This window comes from Macaca thibetana, chromosome 9, assembly GCF_024542745.1.
Source record: "Macaca thibetana thibetana isolate TM-01 chromosome 9, ASM2454274v1, whole genome shotgun sequence".
Lineage (NCBI taxonomy): Eukaryota > Metazoa > Chordata > Mammalia > Primates > Cercopithecidae > Macaca > Macaca thibetana.
In genome coordinates this window covers 66887572-66905692 of record NC_065586.1, presented here as the reverse complement: position 1 = coordinate 66905692, position 18121 = coordinate 66887572, and the positions used below count along the sequence as shown (strand labels likewise).

The following is an 18121-nucleotide window of genomic DNA, read 5'->3' as shown; positions in this document are numbered from 1 at the left end:
AATTTATTTGAAGAACATTTGGCCTTTTGCAAGCATAATGCAAACTTTAAACATCATATTGCTAGCTAAGAAAAATTTAAAGCAATGTAGATAGTTCTCCTTTGACCCAATGATCTGACTAGATGAATAGCTGAAATAAAATAATGAGAGTAAGACTTTAGAGTGAAAAAAGGAGAGGAAGAGAGATAATTTGTAATACACAGTCACTAGGCTGATTCAAAGCACCAAAGTGAAACTCTCTAAGGATGTTTCACTTTTATATTGGAACTCCATATATAATTTCATAAAAATGCCAACGTGATTTTGAAAACTCAAGTCTCCTCAAGTTGCTTATACCTTGGACAAAGTGATCAGTGTAATTCAGAGTAAATTTGACTTTGTTTTTTAGTGATGGGAGCATTTCTTAAAAAGTATCAAATCTAACATTTCCGTCTTGCAGAAAGCACCAAACCTAGTTAATTTTCTCATGAAAGGAACTTTCTGGATATACAAAGCTACAGATTTAACTAGGTCTAATACACACATGAATGATCCTTTGGCAAGGTCCCCCTTCCTCTCTCAACCCCTACCCTAACATGGGCTGCAAGCAGCAGAGGAGATAAAGGGGAAACAGCTGATCTCCTCTGTGTTTCTCTAATCCATTTCAATTCACCTCCTAATTCAAGATAAATCACTACAGGAAAGAAAGCTGGGAGGAACCCACTTCCCTAAATCAAGTTCTCTTCCTGTATTTTACTAGGTAGTTGCAATACCTGATTCTTACCAAAATAACATTCTCTAGATCTTATTGACATCTTTAACAAAAATCCATCTTGTTGAGTCTTGTCTTTTCAAAACTCGACTCTAGAGCAGAAATTGCAAAACTAGTGATTCTTGCCATTATATATTGTCATAAGTGATGGGATTGTATTTTTACTTTAATTTTGTTTTAAATTGATTTAGCTGTCTACACTTCAAAATAAACAGGCTTTTACATTGAAATCTGTATTTCTTAGTTCTTTTGAGAAATGTGAATGTCTATCAACACTAGGCCTGCATTCATGCACAGTAATAATTGACTGGGGATGAGTTGAGGCCAACCTCTTTAGACTGGGTGTATACCCATTATTTCACCACAGCCTCAAGCTGCTGAGCCCTTTCTTTCACTCATTACTTCTTTGTAACCTACTGTAACCATTTGAATTTTCTGTCTCTACCTTAGTGGGGAGAGGAGGCTGAGTGATAGGGAGCGGCAACTCTAAATGCATTTTAAAGATTAGGAAAAATATTCCTAATAAAATGCCCTTCGATTCTATACTTCTTTTTTTTTTTTTTTTTAATTTATTTATTATTATTATACTTTAAGTTGTAGGGTACATGTGCATAACGTGCAGGTTTGTTACATATGTATACTTGTGCCATGTTGCTGTGCTGCACCCATCAACTCGTCATTTACATCAGGTATAACTCCCAATGCAATCCCTCCCCCCTCCCCCCTCCCCATGATAGGCCCCCGTGTGTGATGTTCCCCTTCCTGAGTCCGAGTGATCTCATTGTTCAGTTCCCACCTATGAGTGAGAACATGCGGTGTTTGGTTTTCTGTTCTTGTGATAGTTTGCTAAGAATGATGGATTCCAGCTGCATCCAAGTCCCTACAAAGGACTCAAACTCATCCTTTTTTATGGCTGCATAGTATTCCATGGTGTATATGTGCCACATTTTCTTAATCCAATCTGTCACTGATGGACATTTGGGTTGATTCCAAGTCTTTGCTATTGTGAATAGTGCTGCAATAAACATACGTGTGCATGTGTCTTTATAGCAGCATAATTTATAATCCTTTGGGTATATACCCAGTAATGGGATGGCTGGGTCATATGGTACATCTAGTTCTAGATCCTTGAGGAATCGCCATACTGTTTTCCATAATGGTTGAACTAGTTTACAATCCCACCAACAGTGTAAAAGTGTTCCTATTTCTCCACATCCTCTCCAGCACCTGTTGTTTCCTGACTTTTTAATGATTGCCATTCTAACTGGTGTGAGATGGTATCTCATTGTGGTTTTGATTTGCATTTCTCTGATGGCCAGTGATGATGAGCATTTTTTCATGTGTCTGTTGGCTGTATGAATGTCTTCTTTTGAGAAATGTCTGTTCATGTCCTTTGCCCACTTTTTGATGGGGTTGTTTGTTTTTTTCTTGTAAATTTGTTGGAGTTCTTTGTAGGTTCTGGATATTAGCCCTTTGTCAGATGAGTAGATTGCAAAAATTTTCTCCCATTCTGTAGGTTGCCTGTTCACTCTGATGGTAGTGTCTTTTGCTGTGCAGAAGCTCTTTAGTTTAATGAGATCCCATTTGTCAATTTTGGCTTTTGCTGCCGTTGCTTTTGGTGTTTTAGACATGAAATCTTTGCCCATGCCTATGTCCTGAATGGTACTACCTAGGTTTTCCTCTAGGATTTTTATGGTATTAGGTCTAACATTTAAGTCTCTAATCCATCTTGAATTAATTTTCGTATAAGGAGTAAGGAAAGGATCCAGTTTCAGCTTTCTACTTATGGCTAGCCAATTTTCCCAGCACCATTTATTAAATAGGGAATCCTTTCCCCATTTCTTGTTTCTCTCAGGTTTGTCAAAGATCAAATGGCTGTAGATGTGTGGTATTATTTCTGAGGACTCTGTTCTGTTCCATTGGTCTATATCTCTGTTTTGGTACCAGTACCATGCTGTTTTGGTTACTGTAGCCTTGTAGTATAGTTTGAAGTCAGGTAGCGTGATGCCTCCAGCTTTGTTCTTTTGACTTAGGATTGTCTTGGAGATGCGGGCTCTTTTTTGGTTCCATATGAACTTTAAAGCAGTTTTTTCCAATTCTGTGAAGAAACTCATTGGTAGCTTGATGGGGATGGCATTGAATCTATAAATTACCTTGGGCAGTATGGCCATTTTCACGATATTGATTCTTCCTATCCATGAGCATGGTATGTTCTTCCATTTGTTTGTGTCCTCTTTGATTTCACTGAGCAGTGGTTTGTAGTTCTCCTTGAAGAGGTCCTTTACATCCCTTGTAAGTTGGATTCCTAGGTATTTTATTCTCTTTGAAGCAATTGTGAATGGAAGTTCATTCCTGATTTGGCTCTCTGTTTGTCTGTTACTGGTGTATAAGAATGCTTGTGATTTTTGCACATTAATTTTGTATCCTGAGACTTTGCTGAAGTTGCTTATCAGCTTAAGGAGATTTTGGGCTGAGACAATGGGGTTTTCTAAATATACAATCATGTCATCTGCAAACAGGGACAATTTGACTTCTTCTTTTCCTAACTGAATACCCTTGATTTCTTTCTCTTGCCTGATTGCCCTAGCCAGAACTTCCAACACTATGTTGAATAGGAGTGGTGAGAGAGGGCATCCCTGTCTTGTGCCAGTTTTCAAAGGGAATTTTTCCAGTTTTTGCCCATTCAGTATGATATTGGCTGTGGGTTTGTCATAAATACCTCTTATTATTTTGAGGTACGTTCCATCAATACCGAATTTATTGAGCGTTTTTAGCATGAAGGGCTGTTGAATTTTGTCAAAAGCCTTTTCTGCATCAATTGAGATAATCATGTGGTTCTTGTCTTTGGTTCTGTTTATATGCTGGATTATGTTTATTGATTTGCGAATGTTGAACCAGCCTTGCATCCCAGGGATGAAGCCCACTTGATCATGGTGGATAAGCTTTTTGATGTGTTGCTGAATCCGGTTTGCCAGTATTTTATTGAGGATTTTTGCATCGATGTTCATCAGGGATATTGGTCTAAAATTCTCTTTTTTTGTTGTGTCTCTGCCAGGCTTTGGTATCAGGATGATGTTGGCCTCATAAAATGAGTTAGGGAGGATTCCCTCTTTTTCTATTGATTGGAATAGTTTCACAAGGAATGGTACCAACTCCTCTTTGTACCTCTGGTAGAATTCAGCTGTGAATCCATCTGGTCCTGGACTTTTTTTGGTTGGTAGGCTATTAATTGTTGCCTCAATTTCAGAGCCTGCTATTGGTCTATTCAGGGATTCAACTTCTTCCTGGTTTAGTCTTGGAAGAGTGTAAGTGTCCAGGAAATTATCCATTTCTTCTAGATTTTCCAGTTTATTTGCGTAGAGGTGTTTATAGTATTCTCTGATGGTAGTTTGTATTTCTGTGGGGTCGGTGGTGATATCCCCTTGATCATTTTTAATTGCGTCGATTTGATTCTTCTCTCTTTTCTTCTTTATTAGTCTGGCTAGTGGGCTGTCAATTTTGTTGATCTTTTCAAAAAACCAACTCCTGGATTCATTGATTTTTTGGAGGGTTTTTTGTGTCTCTATCTCCTTCAGTTCTGCTCTGATCTTAGTTATTTCTTGCCTTGTGCTAGCTTTCGAATGTGTTTGCTCTTGCTTCTCTAGTTCTTTTAATTGCGATGTTAGAGTGTCAATTTTACATCTTTCCTGCTTTCTCTTGTGGGCATTTAGTGCTATAAATTTCCCTCTACACACTGCTTTAAATGTGTCCCAGAGATTCTGGTATGTTGTATCTTTGTTCTCATTGGTTTGAAAGAACATCTTTATTTCTGCCTTCATTTCGTTATGTACCCAGTAGTCATTCAGGAGCAGGTTGTTCAGTTTCCATGTAGTTGAGCGGTTTTGAGTGAGTTTCTTAGTCCTGAGTTCTAGTTTGATTGCACTGTGGTCTGAGAGACAGTTTGTTATAATTTCTGTTCTTGTACATTTGCTGAGGAGTGCTTTACTTCCAATTACGTGGTCAATTTTGGAGTAAGTATGATGTGGTGCTGAGAAGAATGTATATTCTGTTGATTTGGGGTGGAGAGTTCTATAGATGTCTATTAGGTCTGCTTGCTGCAGAGATGAGTTCAATTCCTGGATATCCTTGTTAACTTTCTGTCTCGTTGATCTGTCTAATGTTGACAGTGGAGTGTTGAAGTCTCCCATTATTATTGTATGGGAGTCTAAGTCTCTTTGTAAGTCTCTAAGGACTTGCTTTATGAATCTGGGTGCTCCTGTATTGGGTGCATATATATTTAGGATAGTTAGCTCTTCCTGTTGAATTGATCCCTTTACCATTATGTAATGGCCTTCTTTGTCTCTTTTGATCTTTGATGGTTTAAAGTCTGTTTTATCAGAGACTAGTATTGCAACCCCTGCTTTTTTTTGTTCTCCATTTGCTTGGTAAATCTTCCTCCATCCCTTTATTTTGAGCCTATGTATGTCTCTTCGTGTGAGATGGGTCTCCTGAATACAGCAGACTGATGGGTCTTGACTCTTTATCCAGTTTGCCAGTCTGTGTCTTTTAATTGGAACATTTAGTCCATTTACATTTAAGGTTAATATTGTTATGTGTGAACTTGATCCTGCCATTATGATATTAACTGGTTATTTTGCTCATTAGTTGATGCAGTTTCTTCCTAGCCTCAATGGTCTTTACATTTTGGCATGTTTTTGCAATGGCTGGTACCGGTTGTTTCTTTCCATGTTTAGTGCTTCCTTCAGGATCTCTTGTAAGGCAGGCCTAGTGGTGACAAAATCTCTAAGCATTTGCTTATCTGTAAAGGATTTTATTTCTCCTTCACTTATGAAACTTAGTTTGGCTGGATATGAAATTCTGGGTTTAAAATTCTTTTCTTTAAGAATGTTGAATATTGGCCCCCACTCTCTTCTGGCTTGTAGAGTTTCTGCTGAGAGATCTGCTGTTAGTCTGATGGGCTTCCCTTTGTGGGTAACCCGACCTTTCTCTCTGGCTGCCCTTAAGATTTTTTCCTTCATTTCAACTTTGGTGAATCTGGCAATTATGTGTCTTGGAGTTGCTCTTCTCGAGGAGTATCTTTGTGGCGTTCTCTGTATTTCCTGGATTTGAATGTTGGCCTGCCCTACTAGGTTGGGGAAGTTCTCCTGGATGATATCCTGAAGAGTGTTTTCCAACTTGGTTCCATTTTCCCCCTCACTTTCAGGCACCCCAATCAGACGTAGATTTGGTCTTTTTACATAATCCCATACTTCTTGCAGGCTTTGTTCGTTTCTTTTTCTTCTTTTTTCTTTTGGTTTCTCTTCTCGCTTCATTTCATTCATTTGATCCTCAATCGCTGATACTCTTTCTTCCAGTTGATTCGAGTCGGTTACTGAAGCTTGTGCATTTGTCACGTATTTCTCGTGTCATGGTTTTCATCTCTTTCATTTCGTTTAGGACCTTCTCTGCATTAATTACTCTAGCCATCAATTCTTCCACTTTTTTTTCAAGATTTTTAGTTTCTTTGCGCTGGGTACGTAATTCCTCCTTTAGCTCTGAGAAATTTGATGGACTGAAGCCTTCTTCTCTCATCTCGTCAAAGTCATTCTCCGTCCAGCTTTGATCCGTTGCTGGCGATGAGCTGCGCTCCTTTGCCGGGGGAGATGCGCTCTTATTTTTGGAATTTCCAGCTTTTCTGCCCTGCTTTTTCCCCATCTTTGTGGTTTTATCTGCCTCTGGTCTTTGATGATGGTGATGTACTGATGGGGTTTTGGTGTAGGTGTCCTTCCTGTTTGATAGTTTTCCTTCTAACAGTCAGGACCCTCAGCTGTAGGTCTGTTGGAGATTGCTTGAGGTCCACTCCAGACCCTGTTTGCCTGGGTATCAGCAGCAGAGGCTGCAGAAGATAGAATATTTCTGAACAGCGAGTGTACCTGTCTGATTCTTGCTTTGGAAGCTTCCTCTCAGGGGTGTACTCCTCCCTGTGAGGTGTGGGGTGTCAGACTGCCCCTAGTGGGGGATGTCTCCCAGTTAGGCTACTCAGGGGTCAGGGACCCACTTGAGCAGGGAGTCTGTCCCTTCTCAGATCTCAACCTCCGTGTTGGGAGATCCACTGCTCTCTTCAAAGCTGTCAGACAGAGTCGTTTGCGTCTGCGCAGAGGTGTCTGTGTGTCTTAGTTTACTGTGCCCTGTCCCCAGAGGTGGAGTCTACAGAGACAGGCAGGTTTCCTTGAGCTGCTGTGAGCTCCACCCAGTTCGAGCTTCCCAGCAGCTTTGTTTACCTACTTAAGCCTCAGCAATGGCGGGCGCCCCTCCCCCAGCCTCGCTGCTGCCTTGCCGGTAGATCACAGACTGCTGCGCTAGCAACGAGGGAGGCTCCGTGGGTGTGGGACCCTCCCGGCCAGGTGTGGGATACGATCTCCTGGTGTGCCTGTTTCCTAAAGCGCAGTATTGGGGTGGGAGTTACCCGATTTTCCAGGTGTTGTGTGTCTCAGTTCCCCTGGCTCGGAAAAGGGACTCCCTTCCCCCTTGCGCTTCCCAGGTGAGGCAATGCCTCGCCCTGCTTCAGCTCTCGCTGGTCGGGCTGCAGCAGCTGACCAGCTCCGATCGTCCGGCACTCCCCAGTGAGATGAACCCAGTACCTCAGTTGAAAATGCAGAAATCACCGGTCTTCTGTGTCGCTCGCGCTGGTAGTTGGAGACTGGAGCTGCTCCTATTCGGCCATCTTGCTCCGCCCCCCCTGATCGATTCTATACTTCTAATAGGAACTCAACATATTGAGGATTAAGTAAGGAAGCTAACTAGTATATACAACACTGGTTAAAAGACAAAAGGGTTCCAAACAATCAACCTACAAATGGACTACTTGTACTTTCTCATTAGAAGATGATGACTGATTTTCGTAGGTCTGGTGTCCTGGGCTAATCACTAAGCAATAGGTAAGCAGTTACTTGAGAGTTAGAAAGAATGACTGCATGCAGATTTTACAGGCAGAAGTGTGGGCTTCCCAGCTCTCTGCTTCTCTAATTAAGGAAGCTGGAATAAGAAGAAATCTAATCAACTCAGAATTTTTGCAGCCTGATGTACTCAATAGCAGGTCTTTTGCCCAAAAGCGTTCAGAAAGGTTTCTCTTCTCTTCATTTAAATAATTAAACATAAAACTTGGGCTCACTTTCTACTTTTAAATTTATTATGCTACCTTTATCCCTTTAATCTCTGGCATTGATAAAATTGAGCTGATATCTACTCTTCCATATATTAGCTGTGTGATCTTAAGTGAGTTACTTAATTTCTCTCAGCTAGGGTTTCCTTATCAGCAAAATGGTAATAATAGTATTTATCTCCATCATTGTGAGCATTGATATAATGAGGTAATGAGTGTAAAGTCCTTGTGATTTTGGCACAGATTACTAAATATTTTATTTATTTTCCTTTATTTTCTTCCCTTTACTTTTTATTACTTTAAAAGTTATTTTCATCCTATAAAAGCCATAAAATAACCACTCCTACAATATGTCTAGTTAACTAGCCTCTTCCATTCACCATCAAATTACCTACACGTATGAAACAAATAAAATAACTCTCCCCGCTGGTTTTTAGAAACTTGAATATCAGGAATGGAGAAAATTATTTTAATCTCACATCCTCCATTTATAGATAATGAAACTGAATTCCAAAATTCAGTGACTTATTAAAAGCACTTCAGCATGGGAGTAGAACTTACTCATTTTAAAACACAAAAGACAAAAATGGAACGAGGCTTTAAACAGTAGGGTTCTGTATATATAAGCCCTAAAGAGCACATTGTAGGGACTCATTATGCTTGTGTTTAATTGAGTGAAATAGTGAATTGATTAAAAAGAACAGATCATCCCCAAAGTGCATGATCAGGCTGATGATTAAAACAAAGTTTGGTTTCAAGACTGGGATTATTCTTCAGCTAGTTGTCAATTAGCATGTTTGCTTGTTACCTCTTGACCAAATACCATGTTGGAGATCAATCTGGGGAAGTTTCCAAGTTCAGAGAAGTTTCACACACCAATTAATTGTATATTAAAACTTTGGGCTGGGCACAGTGGCTCACGCCTGTAATCCCAACACTTTGGGAAGTTGAGGCAGGCAGATCACCTTAAGTCAAGAGTTTGAGACCAGCCTGGTCAACATGGTGAAACTCCATCTCTACTAAAAATACAAAAATTAGCCATGCGCGGTGGCAGGCACCTGTAATCCCAGCTATTTGGGAGGCTGAGGCAGGAGAATCTCTTGAATCTAGGAGGCAGAGGTTGCTGTGAGCTGAGATCACATCACCGCACTCCAGCCTGGGCGACAGAGGGTGAGACTCGTCTCAAATAAACAAACGACAACAAAAGAACCTTGGGTACATAATTTTAGCAGAGGATTTTGCATATGACAACTTTTGACCTGTTAATGTTGCTGAAAAACAATTCTATCTGAAATTGAAAGTTGGATACAAGGGTCCAACAACTATATACATTTGAAAATTACCTTAAGTGAAATTTTCAAAAGGAAAATTTGTCAGAGGTATCTGAAGATTCAGGTGATCTCTTTTCAGGCAAGATTTTTGAAAAAAAAAAATTAGAGAGGAAAGGGGAAACAAATGTTTCCTGAACGATGATATCCACATTGTGTGGCATTTGGTACTTTAATGCGTTGGTATTCATAGGATCCTACTTTCTTCATGTTGCAGTGGAGCATCTCTTTTACAACGCAGAAATAAGAGCTATTAAATGTTTTTCCTAAGAACACCTCGCCAGGATTCAAACCCAAGTCTGTCTCCATATTTCATACATTACTCAATAAATCATGTTGTTATGCACATTTCAAGATTTTCTATGGGGTTAATAGATGTTCATTTATTCAATAATTCATTCAATATTTATTGAACACTGCACTTACTAAATGTCAGACTAGGAAACAAAAACAAAGGTTCTAGACAGTATGTCCAGGGTCCAGCACAGTATATGGTCACAATAGGCTTTAAAGACATACGTATTAAATAAATGAATAAAGACACTTCTGCTCTCAACTTGCTCATTATCTACCTAGAACTGCACTGTCTGATATCTGGCCACCAGCCATGTGGCTACTGAGCACTTAAAATGTGGCCAGGGTAGATTAAGATGGGCTTTAAATATAAAATATATATCCCAGATTTTAAGTCTTAGCATAAAAAGAAATATAAAATATCTCATTAATGGCTTTTATATTGATTTTATTTATATTGAAATTACAGTGTTTGGGGTATATTGAATTAAATGAAACATATTAAAATCAGTTTACCTGTTTAGTTTTTTAATCTTTTAGTGTGGATCCTAGAAAATTTTAAACTATACATGTAATTTCTTTCAATTCTTATTGGCCAGCCTTAACCTAGTGCTGTTAAGTCCTGGGGCACTTGCTTTTCTGTTTCAAGTTCATTATTAAAAGTAGTTCTATTCTCTCTCTTTTATGTATGATAATAAGTTAGGTTTTAAATGCAGTTTATTTTAAATGCAATCTATGTTTGTGAGATTAGAATCCATTGTTAGAGGTTAGAAATTTTTGTATTCAGATGCAAAACAGTCCATACGCAGGCTCTACTAAAATATGACTTCCCTTTAGTCCCTTTCCTCATGAGAAGCTACCACAGTTCTCCAAATATATTACTGACAGCTATACAAGATGAAGTCTAACCTGTGCAGCCTGATAATCAAATATTTAAGGCTATTCAACTGCATCTATCCCATCTCATGCTCCTGCCAACTTAGCTATCTAGATTTCCTTTTTACAGTATTCCTGGAACACAGGAATGAGCATTGTGCTGTTATCTCTACTTGGAGTTCTTTTAAAACATAATCCAATGACTGCCTAGTTTTTAAGGTTCAACTTATTGTTTACCTCTCGCCAAATTCCCAAACTACTATAATTCCATGTAGTTTTCTCTTTTCTCTGAATTCTAAGACACTAATATTCCATTTAAAAATATATATACTTGACTGTGGGAAGGCTCTTACTTTTCTATAAATGAATCATTACCCTTTTCTTATATTCCAAACACTGTCAGTGGAAAATGCATACAGAAATCACTGCAACATAGAAAGGAACTCACTGTACATTCAGGTTAAGCTTTTAAGGGTCATGTTCAACCACATCTTTCTAACAGTAAAAGGAATAAGATGCTGAGCAGTTTATAAGCCAGGGAGTGGGCAGTCACACCGGTGTGCTCTGTTCTACATAAGTAAAAGCATTCCTGACTATAGCATCCCTTCCCTACCAAAACAGGAGAGTTGCCAAGATGCTCACTTAGAACAGTTGTTGGTTTGTGTACAAGTGTTAAGTATGGGTTTGTTCTTTTTCTTTTACATCTTTTTGAGGGAAAGAAGAAGGAAGAATGGAAGGGGACTGTAAAAGCTGTATTTATTTATAATCAAACATATCCTTATTTGATAACAGATGACCAATTAAAGCAATGTGTGAAACTTGAGCAGCATTCTGTCAAAAAGCAAAGAAATTAGTAGAGCTCATAGCAATCAGCACTTCTTGCAAACAGCAAGAGTCCCCTCTAAAGCCTTCTGTCTTGGCACTGGGGCTTTGCTAAATCTGGCTCACCATTTTGCGAGTGGGGACAATCATCTTTGTAGGTGGTAGGGAAGTATTATAATTAAATGTCCACCCACTTTTTCCTTTCTGATGAAAGGCTCCCATGAAACTTACTAAAATAAGGTGCATAAAGATAGATGACTTTTTGATGAGTAAGTCGAAGCACCAACAAACCTGGCTTTCCACATAGGGAAAATTCTTCAATTTATAGAGAAATTTCAGGCCTAGATCATTAATACCATCATATTTAATGATAACTAACATGATAAAATCCATAGGGTCTCTGGAGATGTCACTGTTTTTGTTGGTAGTGATTGTAGTGTTCAGCATGAACTGACTTGTAAAAACAAATAGAATTCAAAAACGAGAGTGAAATTTTTCAAAATTGATTTTAGAGAAATATTAAATGATAGCCATTTAATTATAATAGCCTTTATAATAATAAATAATGAATTTATTAAATGTAATGGCATTCCTCTGAATAATAGTTATGTTACCACATTAGGTTTAGAAACTATATCTCTGAGATAGCAAATGGCTTGAAAGATGTTGTTGAATTGTCAGAAACTTTTTATGAGGGAACTCTGGAATAGAGTCTATAGTGTCTGCTTTTGATAATTAATGGTAATGGCATTTACTAAAATTACTGTGAAGAATTAATTTTAAGTACTTATATGCAGTAGAGTAGGGAGCTTCTCTGCTTAGTAACTGAGCTCAGACATATATTTCAAGTCCAGTTACTAGAATCCACAAAGTCAATATTTTAGAAAGAAAAAGAAGTTAAAATTAATTGGTACTATAAATGTTTTCCTTCATTCAATATGGATTTATTGGGCATGAGCTGTATAGACTTTGCTATCAGAGAAGCCTCAAAGCAATAATCCTCTCTAGAACTAATGAATATTTTTATCTGTAAACTAAATTTCATATTTTTATCTTCCTATTCAATAGATTTTATTGGTGGAAACCAGTAGAGATAATGGTGCTCTAAGTCACCAAAAAGGTGAGATCAAAGTACTGGGGAGCATATGAACACATATGTCATTAATTGAACACCTTTGTCATTCATTGCTAATCACTATGTGAAGATGACTTTTAAAATACTCCTGACTACTTCTTATCCTTCCCTACTGTGGTTCTGTGGATCCAAGAACACAGAGTAACTTGGATGCTCAAAGTAGGAAAAGTTTGCATAATAGGTACTCAGTTCAGCATAACCAAGATAAAATTAGCCACAAAGTTCTAGATTCTCTAGTTACTGGCACTACCCAGGGTTTTATAACCATCATTACCCATGATCATTTTATACTAAACTACAATAATAGATGTGGTGACGCATCTGAGGTCTCCTCCTGTATTATTAGTATAGCGGGACACCTCAGATGTGTCACCACCAGAGAACAGGCATGTTCAGACCAAATTCATCGGCCACTGTCCTCCTCATTTCTGTTGTTTTTTTCCGAATTCCCCAGATCTTTTTGTTTTTCAGATTATTACCCACATAATTTTTCAATATTTCATTTTCTGCTTTGTGTTTAGTCCTACTTTTTACTATCTTTTTGTCAAAGTTTCACGTTAACCATTATTTAAAGAGTTCCTTTAACAGTGTGGAGGTTTTCTTCAAAGATTTGATAGAAATCTTTAAAAATGGGCTTTTATTCTCATTTAAGTCTTATTTCAACACGTTCATTGATTTTAGATTTCTCTGACAAACATGGCTGACGTATCAAAACCCAGACATGTTGATAACAGCTTTTTCTCCAAGTCAGTTAGAATATAAGACTTTCTGGCCTGCTATGTCAAATTGCCCAACTAGGGAATAAGATGAATGTATGTGCATGTCTTTGGGGTGGGGTGGCAGGGAGCAAGGAAGTGGGGGATTGTTAAACAGTCTATACAAGGAGAACTCACATTGTCCTCCGAAACTGATATATTTAGGCTCTCCTATTTTCCAGGAGTCTATCATAGACACTTCTGTCTCAATGTTTGTAGTAAATTAATGAATTAATGACGATTTTCTCTGTTGCTTTGGTTAGGAATATCCTTTCAAAAAAAGATTTTTCTGGGAGATAAATGTAGTACTGTTTTTTCTTCTTCATGAGATAGACACACACACACACACACACACACACACACACAGAGTGAGAGAGAGAGAGAGAAACAACCTAGTGTGCAAGCAGTATGCCTAAAAATCATTTTCATTTTCTCTTGTTATAGGAAACTATAAGTCTGTAAGTCTCTTAGTTGAAAAAAAAATTTGTCACATCATAGAATTTAAGAAACTTGGAGTGATCTTAGATATTATTCTGTCTAACTTTCATTTTATAGATAAAGCAAATGAAACCCTGAGAAGAGTAGTGGCCACAAATACTTTGCTATTCCTTCTATTGAGAAATGCAATCTCACTGCTCCCTTTTCCTGTGTCTGGGCAGGCTCTGTAATTGGTTTGACCAATAGAATACAAATGACAACTTCAACTTCCTATTTCTTGCTTGCATTTGGGACTTCTCATCTAAGAACCCAACCACCATGCTGTGAAAAGCTGAAGCTACATGAAGAAGCCAATGATTGATGCACCAGTCGACAACCACAGCTAAGCCCCCAGCTGACAGTTAACATGCACTTTCAGTCATGTGAATATGCCATTTAGCATGTCCGGACCAGGCCAACCTTTGGCAGGCTCCATTCCCTGCCAGTATCTGACAGCAATCACATGAGAAACCTTAAGCAAAATTTGCCCAGCTCTTCCTAGTTAACCCATAGATTAGTGAGAGATAACAAATAGTTGGTTTAAGCCATTAAATTTCAGGATGGTTTGTTATATAGTAAAAGCTCATTGGAAATGAAAGTGACTTAGACCAAAGCTTCTAAGCATTACCAGAGTGAAAACCAGAACTCATATATCATCCCAAACCTCATATAATCTCATTATCTCATTACAATGTGTTAAGGTAACATGTTGAGTTAAATGAGATCCAGTTTCAGTCTCCCAATAGTTCATAATTCCAAAATAGTGTATTCTTTTAAAACTCACATGGAATGCAGAATTTCCAAAATTCTTAAACTTTAAAATTAATTCTTAGAGCTGTGTCTACCTAACAGTAACCCATCATTTGGTATAAGGTAGCACTCCCAAGTGTTCCTCGAAGGTAGTGTCTTAGTAATGTACCATGAAAGAAAGAGAGATAAGTAGATTTAATTTGTGTAAATTAAATTAAAGAGGTCTCTTTGCTTCAGGATTTTTCAAGAATGTAAATTTTCCAAGAGGAGCTATAGATAGTCCTTTTTTTCCTAAAATTGTTTGACCAGGGCACCCTTCTTCATCAAAAAACTAAATTGAGAAATAGGAAGAGGAATTGAATTTTGTCAGCATAAACCAAGTTTTGCTTTCAGAGGATTTCATAAAAAGAAGTTGTTTTCATAATTCAGTTGTCTTCAGCTTAGAGAATACATTTTTAGATAACACTTTTATGACTGTCAGGGACTATGCTTAGTTATGTTTTTTACAACCTGTTCCTATTGCTTTCCCCCCTTATTTTTAACATTCTTTTCTGTGTACAGTTAATAAATCTTTCTGGAATGTGTAGATGAAGGAATAAATAAAAGCGGATAAATAATAAATAATTCAATTAATTAAAAATTATCCTGAAATGTTTCATTAACAATGTCAATGACTATGAATGGGCCCAAAGGTTTTTGAGCCAACCCCTCATTTAGTTTAATAACCTGGAAATTAGCTCCAACTCTAATTAGCTTGGTTTGGGTTTTGTATCTTTATTTACATCTATGGCCAATTGAAATGGTAACACTTACCGTATCTAACAGAGTTCTTGGGAAATTCAAAGGAGATTTCAAAGTTGGAGGTAGAACAGTTTTAGGCTACAAAAATTGCAGTAATCATGTATTCATCCATTACTTTAATTTTCTAGTTCTGGAGATTGAGATCCGGAAAGAGAGTTTATAGTGCAAATGCTAGTGGCACTGGAAACCTCCTCCCCATGGATCCACATTAAAGATGTTAGGAAAGTTCTCTTTTTCAGTAGATGTTATATTGATTGGTGTGATTCCAATTCACATCCTGATTATTAGTCAGAAGCTTTACAAGCATTTGGGCCATGAAAACATATTTCGCCACTGAATTCATGACTGGTATAGGAAGGTGTGGCGGTCAAAACATTTAATAACCCATATGGCATGGCCACTGACAACCAGAGTAGACACCAGCCATAAACGACTGGTGCAGCCATGCTCATGAGTACGAGCCATACTGAATATCATCTCAGCTCTAGCGATCTAGTAAACAACATTTCCCACTTCTTGCCACTGGTTTGTGGCCTTGTGAATACTGTCATCTTATTTGTATTAGAAATTCCTCCATTCAGGCTGTCTCTTAAAGTATACTTCTGTTATTGATATCCATAATACAGTAAGTTCTATTATCTCTCTCCTGGGAAGCTATCAGCACTTCACAGCTCCTTCAGCAATATGCTATCCTGCTACAAAAAATCATGGTGCGCTCCCATGTCTCCAGTTACCAAGCAGAGGGAATAATAGTTTTACTGTCTTCTTTTGCCCCTATGGGGACATGAGCCAATTCACTACCCCTACTTACTTATTCCTGGATCTCTCTACCCTGTATATCCTATATTCTTGTTCTGTAGTCATGCTACATAGTTAAATATGTCTTGAAAGGCTGATAGAATAATGCAGCTACAAAAAGATGGCAGAGAAATAATAAAATAATATGAGATAGAGTACTTGATACTTTTAAGTCAGAATGGGAAGAAAATATTTGTAAGGATAAATCCAAGTATCTGCATTTAGCTAGTTCCTTTGTGAAGCTCTGATAAAATATGCATTAAAAAATAAGACAAGCCAATGTGGAGTGATCTATACAATTGGACATATACACCTTCATATCACCTTGACCAGACTCTGCTGTATTTGTAACATGGTGTCAAAAGTTTTTATTTGGGTACAATTCAACCATAAATGGAGAATGGGAGCCTCATTCTCCCAGACTTTAGTGAGTTACAGTTCCAGCATGCTTACCTCTACAAGCCTGCTGGTGTGTTCATGAAATATCGCAGCATATTCTTTTATTTCCTTCTCCCGGCCATTCTTAGCAGCTTCAATGAGGACCAAAAGTGGGACTGTCGTATCCAAGAAAGAGTCTGACACATGATCTATAATAGCCTTGCGGAGCTGAGAAGAAATGAAAAATTCAGGTTTTTTTTTTTTTTCCAGGAAATAGTTCACTGTTTCCTTTTCTTACAATCTCAGTAGTTACACAACTCATTTTATTCATTTTTGCCCAATTCCTAAAATCACAATATTTAAGGATATAAAAAATGTCCCTTAAGAAACTAAAAAACAAAATATCCAGCCAAAATAAAAATAAAAATCGTCTAGCAATAGTTCCTTTCCTCTCAAAAGTAATTTTTCTTAAGTTATTTAACCTGGAAGTCAAATTAAAAATGGCAATACTTTCTTTGTTGCTGAAAGAAATTATGCTATTAGAATATGTATGCATGTGTATAAATAACATTGTACATCTTGTATTTTCATAATTACAAATTATAGAATGTTTTCTACCTTGTTGGAGGAGCTGATGATAAATTTTGATTAGCTAAATTGTATACTTCATGGTAATTAAGCCAAGTTAGATCACCGATTATGCCAGTTGATAACAGGTTAATAGAGCAGGAAGAATAATAAATGAGTTTGATGTCCAATTTTCCCCATTTGCATTAACTGTTCTTGTCCTCACACCTTAAATTATGAAACAACTATAACATTCTGCTACAATTAAATTAGATTACATGTAAGCTTATTAATGACAATTAGGCAATTACTCTAGTCAGTAGATATTTTCTGAGATTTAAAACTGCATTGAAAAATTAATTCATTGTATTTATATAATATCAAGTCTTTAAAGATCATAATATCGGGCGGGGCACAGTGGCTCATGACTGTAATCTCAGACTTTGGGAGGCCAAGGCAGGAGAATCACAAGGTCAGGAGTTCGAGAACAGCTTGGCCTACATGGTGAAACCCCGTCTATACTAAAAATAAAAAAAAATTGGCTGGGCATAGTGGCAGGCACCTGTACTCCCAGCTACTCGGGTGGCTGAGTCAGGAAAATCGCTTGAACCCAGGAGGAAGGGGTTGCAGTGAGCTGAGATCACACCACTGCATTCTAGCCTGGGCGACAGAGTGAGACTCCATCCCCCGCCCCGCACCAAAAAAAATCATAATATCCTGAAATGTTTCACGAACAATGTCAACAACTATGAATGGGCCCAAAGGTTTTTGAGTCAACCCCTTCATTTAGTTTAATAACCTCTGTACAATAAAACAAAAAAATAAATAGCTATCAGACAGAAAAATGTAATTTTTCTGTGAAAATTATATTTTAGAGTTTTTTTTTAAGCCAATAGATACTTAGTCTAGTTTTAGATTACTTGGGAATGAATGGTAATACATTTTTGGGGAGCTGAATGATAGAGCTACATAGAAAGTACTGTCTTCTATCATGATCATAGAATAATAAATCCGTAATAATTGTAGGTTTCTGGAAGAAAAATACCTCTGCCCAAAATGGTGAGCTTGCTCAGAAGCATTGTAAAAATTTTCTGACTATCAACAATTTAAGAAAGGCTTCAGGAAGATCCTCAAGGAAGGATTCTGCTTAGTATGCAGAAAGGCAAATTACTAGTGGCAACTAATTAATATTTACTGAGCACTTATTAGGACAAAGTATAGAGTGCTAAGGGGTTACAAGGCAAAGGG

General features: G+C 37.7%; 1 protein-coding gene across 8 annotated transcripts in view; it reads right to left on the bottom strand.

Annotated features, from left to right (window-relative positions):
• Positions 1 to 18121, bottom strand: part of CTNNA3 (catenin alpha 3) — a 1858220-nt gene that overhangs the window by 815259 nt on the left and 1024840 nt on the right. For all 8 annotated transcript variants that reach the window (XM_050805650.1, XM_050805648.1, XM_050805652.1 and 5 more), the window contains one exon: positions 16382 to 16534. In XM_050805650.1, coding sequence (XP_050661607.1) covers positions 16382 to 16534 — 153 coding nt within the window. The remainder of the gene's footprint in view (positions 1 to 16381; positions 16535 to 18121) is intronic.